Source organism: Lactuca virosa, chromosome 5 (genome assembly GCF_052849685.1).
Source record: "Lactuca virosa cultivar CGN04683 chromosome 5, Lactuca_virosa_CGN04683_v6, whole genome shotgun sequence".
In the NCBI taxonomy this organism is placed as follows: Eukaryota; Viridiplantae; Streptophyta; class Magnoliopsida; order Asterales; family Asteraceae; genus Lactuca; species Lactuca virosa.
In genome coordinates, this window is record NC_136430.1 from 329,372,669 (window position 1) to 329,380,458 (window position 7,790).

The 7,790-nt window shown below is 29.8% G+C and overlaps 1 protein-coding gene across 1 annotated transcript; it reads right to left on the reverse strand.

Annotated features, from left to right (window-relative positions):
• Positions 1–2,383: 2,383 nt before the first annotated feature.
• On the reverse strand, positions 2,384–3,644 carry LOC145113215 (uncharacterized). Its single transcript, XM_079049330.1, has 5 exons — positions 3,477–3,644; positions 2,970–3,237; positions 2,775–2,871; positions 2,569–2,699; positions 2,384–2,490 (listed from the first exon to the last, which is right to left on the reverse strand). The coding sequence occupies exons 1-5, from the start codon at positions 3,642–3,644 to the stop codon at positions 2,384–2,386; spliced, it is 771 nt and encodes a 256-aa protein (XP_078905456.1).
• Positions 3,645–7,790: the final 4,146 nt, after the last annotated feature.

Sequence of the window (7,790 nt, forward strand, 5' to 3'; positions counted from 1 at the left end):
TTCAATATGTTTGATAATTTTTACGTTCTTAGTCATATCTCTGTATATATGTATATATATATATATATATATATATATATATATATATATATATATATATATATATAGTGATGATGATGATTTCTAACACTTTAAATAAGGGAACTGGATATTTGAAAGGTTTAAATTTGGTAAAATATTAATATTGCATATAATTAAATAAAGTAATGAAATATTAGTTGGGTTTAACTTAGGTAAAAAATAAAGTCTTCATATAATTATGGAGGGAATAAATGCAGTATAGAAAAATTGATTTTGATTACATATTCCATGATTTTATTCTGTTACCATATGAAAACGATGCATATTTATGAAAATAAAATTTAAATTTGACTTTAACAAATAAAAGTAGGTGAAATATCATATATAATAAAAATATAAATATATCAATATATATATATATATATATATATATATATATATATATATATATATAATTAGGTAAAAAGTAAAGCATGCATATAATTATGGTAGGAATAAATAAAATATAGATGACATGTATTTTGAATACTTAGACTATGATTTTATTCTGTTACCATATGTAAACGATGTATATTTATGCAAATAAAATTTAAATTCCATTTAGACAAATAAAAGTAGGTGAATTAGCATATATAAAAAAAATTCTTAATTTTCGTGTGTGTGTCTGTGTGTGTATATATATATATATATATATATATATATATATATATATATATATATATATATATATATATATATATATATAATAAATTTATAAAATCAAATGATGAATGAAAGAAAATATGCATTAAATCAAAAGAGTTCAATAACTTGAAATTGTCATAACCTCCAATTGTATCATTGTGTACACACCAAATAAAAACTCAATAAAATTTTAAAAACAACCAAAAGATCAATAAACAGAGAATTAAATATGCGACACACAAAAGATTAAAAAGAAAATGTCTATAAACATATCGAAGATGATATGTAAAATTTTGATGGGCGGCTTGATATTAGTCCAACTTTTCCAACTTTGGGATCTTCAAGGTATCCCGTACAGCACAAGTTTTTGAAGAAGACCACTCCAAAGAGTCAGTGTTGGCATCAATCTCAATAGGGCGCTTCCCCGTACTCGATGATGGTGTTACAGCTTCAAGGTCAACAACATCAAGATTGTCATCATGCACAGAATTAGTATTTTCCTGTAGAAAACAGAAAATAATAAATATCGATCAAGAAAAATATAAAACAAAACATACCATATTTGCATAAAGTCATGAAAAATGAAAGAAAAATATATTGAAGAGAGGGCACATGGTTTGACTTTGGAAATATATGAGACAGTTACCAACCTTATTTGACTTGTTAATAGGAGTACCATTATCATTTATATTATCATGTTGATGATTTGGTGACCGTTTTGTCACCTCAGCAAGAACCCTTTCATCATCGGTTAACTTATGCACAGTGTAAGCACGATAGTTGTTCTGCAGATTGAACATGGAAATCTGAACTTTGAAGACAAACTTCTTATTTAGAAGAATTTTGAACTCATCAGGTATCTGTTGTCGCCCTTGATCCTAATTTACATTATAAAATGGTTGGAAAAGTTAAAGAAGAAAAATCATATATGTCAATCATTTAAATAACGGAGATATTTTATGAAACCTTAGCTATTTTGTCCATCAACCATTGGTTTCCACGATGAATAAGATCTTTTACATGACGCTCAAACAATACAAACGAAGAAGAGCCACTTTCATCTTGCACACGAACTACTATCCTAATCCTAAAAATTATAACATAATACTTATATTTAGCTTGACATACACAGTGAAATATATGAAAAATGTAAAATACATGCATAGTCAAAGAGATAATAATTACTTACTTTCCAAATACATCCGAGACAAATCCACAACCATCACAGTGAAAAGGGCCAGCATCAACATCATCATCATTTTTAGTAACCTTTTTAGAACAATCACGGCAATAAAATGAATACCAACCATCATCCATATCAAAACCAATGATAGTAGCGATAATGGTTAAACCAACTTCCTGTTTCATATATAGGAAAAAAAAGGAATCATATTAAAATATTATTTCATATAAATTGTAGATATAAAATCAAAACAATAATAGAATGCGGAAACTGTTATATAAAAATGTTAAGTAAACCTCATTAAAATCAGGAATTTCATCAATGTTTTTTATCTGAAAACGGAGATAGTAATCCTCTGGATTAGCCACAACGGTATCTGAGTTGAGCTGGGATGTACGGCTAGAAGAATCAACATTCGTATCCAAAGCATTAAGACTACATAAACAAAAAAGTGATGTTATTCAACAAAAGAAATGATTTAGTAAGATAAATGTGTTAAAAATGGTAAATAAAATACTTTGATTTGAACTCCAAAATCTGAGGCATGTCATCATTTATATGCAATCTAGACCCAAACAAACAATTACCAACTTGAGGCTGACCTGCAAGAAAAAAGTAAAATAATATTGTCAGTAATTACTTTGAAGTTGAAATGATAATTTGTTGTAAAAAACACTTACCACCCCAAATTTTGAGTTTGGCCAAACGTAGCAGGATAATAACAGGAGCAGTGTCATTATTATGTTGTGAAATGTAAGTATTCAGCTTCATTGCAAAACTGCCCCACAAAGCGACTGCAATTCTCGTACCACTAAATATGCATGGTGGTTATTAATGAAAGATAAATATAAACGGGGGAATGTGTAATAATAATACGAATGTGTACCTTAAATCCTGAGCAACCAGATTCATTAACCTTTTCTCTCTTCCATACTCAACAATGACTCGCATGGGATCAGTTGACACAACTTCACCTAGAAAATCTATGTGAAAAATTTAATAAATTAGTAATAATAATCCAAATGTGTATTACATTAAAAATTGAAGTATAGAAATAAGTTAAACTAACAACATAACATACCAAATGCAACACGAGTGTCAAAGTTCCTGGCTAGCAAATCTGGGAAAGAGATAAAATGATAAGGATCTACTGTATCAACAAAATCATTGGATACACGAACTTTTGTGGTTTTGTAGAAATTGATTTTATGTTTATGAGGGACAAGCATGTATTCGCTTTCATTGCTAGCCATAGCGAAGTTACTGATCTCCCGGACAGCTCCTTCATCGAATAGGGATTCAAATACAGGAATAAGATTTTTTTTTATTGTTGCTTGAATTCTACTTCCCTGTAGGTGACAATGAAAGATAAAAAAAGTGTAAAAAAATATTAAAAAAAAGGAACAATAAGAGATTTCATTACATAGACTAAAGTTTATTTTTAAAAATAATACAGTTGATTATTAAAATTGTTAAAATTGTATGAATAGAAGTAAAAAAGCATAACAAAAATCGAATTTCAATTTTTTTGAATAGAGATAACATAAGAAATTGATAATCTAAAAAACAAATGGTGTAAAAACAGGACCTCCTGGTCAATTAAAATCATGTCCAGGCTTGCGACCATATTAGGATTGTTTATATAGGTCGGCTTCCAAAGCATGACGACTTTAACACGTATGTTCCAAGACTCTTTAGATGCGTTGATTTCAGCAACCTTATCAAAGACGACCTGATCTGCATTGTTAGATGCCATGGAATACTATTATCTGCAATGGAAGGGGATAATTGGTTAGAGAGAATTTTGATTTGTAATGAAAAATCGTAGACAGTATATTTATAGGGAAAAATAAATTTGGTTAATGCTGATATCACATAAAGATTTTGGAATGTAATATCATATCCATACTTAAGATATGTTTTAATTATGGTATGATATCCAAAATAATATCAATATACCATGTCTAATATAAGGAAATTATATAATAAATATACAATATTTTCATAAATATGGTATGATATCGAAAATAATATCAATATAAGATGGTTAATATATTTTTACAAAATATAGGAAAATATAAATTTGGTTAACGCTGATATGACATAAAGATTTTGGAATGTAATATCATTTCCATACTTAAAAGATGTTTTATATATGGTATGATATCCAAAATAATATCGGTATACCATGTCAAATATAAGTAGAAAATAGATAAAATCATACTATCTTCTAAAATATAATAATTACCATATAAAAAACTGTAAATTTGAAAAGCTTGTAGAATAAGGAAAAAATAAATAAAATCATACCATATTTAAGATAATATTTACCATATAAAAAACTGTAAATTTGAAAAGCTTGTAGAATAAGAAAAAAATAAATAAAATCATACCATATTTAAGATAATATTTACCATATAAAAAACTGTAAATTTGAAAAGCTTGTAGAATAAGGAAATTATAGAATAAATATACAATATTTTCATAAATTTCGACAAAATTACTAAAATGCCCCTAATCGATTAAGTGCTTACAGCATCTTAATTTGTCATATTGAATAGAATAAATGAAGCTATAGGAACAATAACAATATAGTGTAATCATATTTAAAAATTATGTATTTATAAATTTAAAAAAATAGATGGTAAAGTGTTGATAGACCATACATAACAGTTATAAATATTGAGACTCTTTGACATGTAAATTTGAAAAGCTTGTAGAATAAGGAAAAATATAATAAATATATAATATTTTAATAAACTTCGACAAAATTACTAAAATGCCCCTGATCGATTAAGTGCTTACAGCATCTTAAATTGTCATATTGAATAGAATAAATGAAGTTATAGCAACAATAACAGTATAGTATAATCATATTTAATACATTACGTATTTATAAATTTAAAAACATGGGTGGTAAAGTGTTGATAGACCATACATAACAGTTATAAATATTGAGACTCTTTGACATGTGTAATCTAATTTATCTTTTAAATATTGAGACTCTTTGCCCGAATATTCACATGTAGCCTCCTGCCCTTCTTTATGGTAACAATTTGATTTCTGAATTGCTCTGTATGGATAAAGTGTATGGATAAAGTGTTGTATACATGAACAATAAACATCTCTTTGAAAACATTTGAGAAAGAGGCATAGTTAATTAATTACATCATACAAGTTGAGGTTGTAACCACATAAGCAACACCAGTCCCAAAGAAGTTAAGAAACTGAAGCCAACCACATAGCAACGCCTGTTTTTCACCTGTTGACCGAATAATACTACTTAAATGTAGAAACTACGTACAAATACGTACATGAAAGATTAGACTGCAGTGATGATGTAAGCAACTGTACTCCATAGTGTTCCTGAATCCAAGGAAATTAATCTATCCAGAGTTATGATTTGTTTGATTGAAAATGGATTTGGAAAAACACAAAAGGGTGTTTGACTTTGGATTAACATGTTCTTATTGTGTTGTTGTGATCATTGGTGGCAGAAACTCCATGGATGAGTTCTTGTTCAACTGTTACTTATATGATATATATCGAAATCAAAATCAACATGGAGTAAAACAGAAACCCAAACACAAAAAGAGGAGAAGAAATTGAAGATCAAACGGAGCAAACCAGTGAGCTTTAAAGAAGATAACCCCAACATGGGAGTTTATGATGCCCATGCCCAGGTGTCGGCTTAACATCATTCTGTTCTTGTACCACTTCTTCATCAGATGCTTTTGCTGATGCATTTCCAAACCTGTAGATTACATGACACATCTTTTCTTTAAAAAAAACATGTGTTTCATATATCGATACATAAAATAAGAACTTGCCTTTCTATAGAATCGACAATTTACTCCAATGAATTACTAAGGGATGCCAACAATATAAGTTTGTTGTTAACACGAATTAAAGACTCCTGAAAGAAGAGATATCTTATCTTATTGTAATCTTCTATAAAACAATAACTTAAATTTTTAAAAGGAATAATAAGACAGATCACATACCTGTTTGATTGGCCTTAGTTTCATGACAAGAGCACTGATTTCCAATTCAAACCCATCAAATTCAGCATCAGCAATATGGTTATCTTCATTGGCATGAGCATGAGCAAGTGAAGTTCGGCTGTCGAATGAAATTGGTCATTTAGCGTAGATATCAACAAAAGGTGGAAATGGAAATAATTTGAAGAAATAGCTGCAGGATTTCTTGAAATTATAATTACAAGTAAATTATGCCAAAAATAGAGATTATGGAGAAAGTGAGAAAAAGCAAAACCTGGATAATAAGACCGAGGCCAAGAAGGAGACTGAAATTCTTCTTGAGAAAATCGACATCTTTCTTTACAACTTGTACAAAATGCCCAAAGCTTCTCCCAAATAGAGAAAAGAACATTCTTCTAGGTTTTCATAAGTCAAAAAGAAAAAAACTCTAATAAGTCTTGTCTCCATTAAATCCATTAAATAAAAAAGATACAATATTTGAATTTTCAATACCTTGAGACAAAATCGAGAAGATACATCTTGATCAAATACTCCCAATGCAATGACAGGAAGCGATGTGAAGAAGACATTGTAAAGAGACAAATACCAATCATTATACGCAGGTTGAGCTGAGAATGATGCATAAGCTTCATACAAGAAAATCGTGGTTCCAAATACGATGTTTTTATAGAAAAAATAGCATATCTGCAAAAATTAAACCAACAAAATCAATCAAATATTCAATATACGACATACCCTTGTGCATCAAATTTGGGGATTTTTTTTTACAGAATTCTTAACATTGAAGAAATTCTTCGGTAAGACCAATGTCCATGGACTAATAGCAATTGTTCCAAAAACCGGAATTGAGCAATTGAGATGTCGCTCGACATAACCGCCTGCATTCCCTCAACTCCACTGATTCCGATTCCGATGTCGGCTTCTTGAATCATTCCGACATCGTTAGCTCCATCGCCGATTGCTAATGTCGTCTTTCCGGTTCCCTCTTTAACAAGTCGTGTAACCAATGCCTTTTGTTTTGGTGATGAACGACAAATGGTCGACGCGGAGAGTTGATGGGGAATCGGGAACGATGGGTGGAAAAGAAACTGATGGTCGAAAATCGTTGATGGTCGACGCGGTGCCCCTCAGGAATTCCTGGGGTTACGCATAGGATCGATTCCATTTCATTATTTAGTAGAACGCATAGGATCGATTCCATGTATAGATGAAATCAATGGGGTTATGCATATCGGCAGAAGGAAGGAGAAGGAAGGGGTTAGGGTTCATATCTATTGAGTTTCAGGGGAGCTGATTGTGTTGATTGTTTAGAGAGAAAACATAAGAATGAAGGAAAGAATCGTAAGAAGGAAGTTTTATTCGGGAGGCGCGTGTATTATGTTGGGTCAGGATGATGTCAGCAAAATGATCCTAAGGTGGAGACTAAAGGAGGGAAATGCAATCAAGGGTTGATGTTTCTTCAATGAAGAATTTAAGGTTTTGTTTTAGTAATATTTAGAGATTGCCCATATATCTTTATTGGAGGAAGGCGGGTTGCTAGAGAAAGCTCTAAAGGAGTTGCGAAAAAATAGTTCAAGATTGTAAGTTTATTTTTATAATTACTTTGTATAATAATGACATGAATATTTGGCTTCATTTGATAGCATATCTTTATTGTTATAAATGAGGTTTCTCTCCTTGTGAAGCTTAATTCTTTGAGAAATGTCAAAAGTTATATAGGGTGCAACTTATAATGAATCGTGACAACTACATGTAGACACCAATATTCTTATTACTTTATAAATTTTGTAAAATTCAAAAATTAATTGATCCTTTTTTTATTTAGATACTACGAAGGATTATAAAAATATCTTGGACTACATTCAAAGACCGGTCAATATTCTTTGATGAAATAGATAAGT

Bases quoted from the DNA above. Each gene is read 5' to 3' on its own strand.
- LOC145113215 (XM_079049330.1), bottom strand. From the start codon at position 3,644: ATGGCATCTAACAATGCAGATCAGGTCGTCTTTGATAAGGTTGCTGAA. The intron at 3,238-3,476 runs GTCCTGTTTTTA...TGTCACCTACAG, and splicing joins TGATTTTAATTGACCAGGAG to GGAAGTAGAATTCAAGCAAC. The intron at 2,700-2,774 runs GTACACATTCGT...ATGCATATTTAG, and splicing joins CTGGTTGCTCAGGATTTAAG to TGGTACGAGAATTGCAGTCG.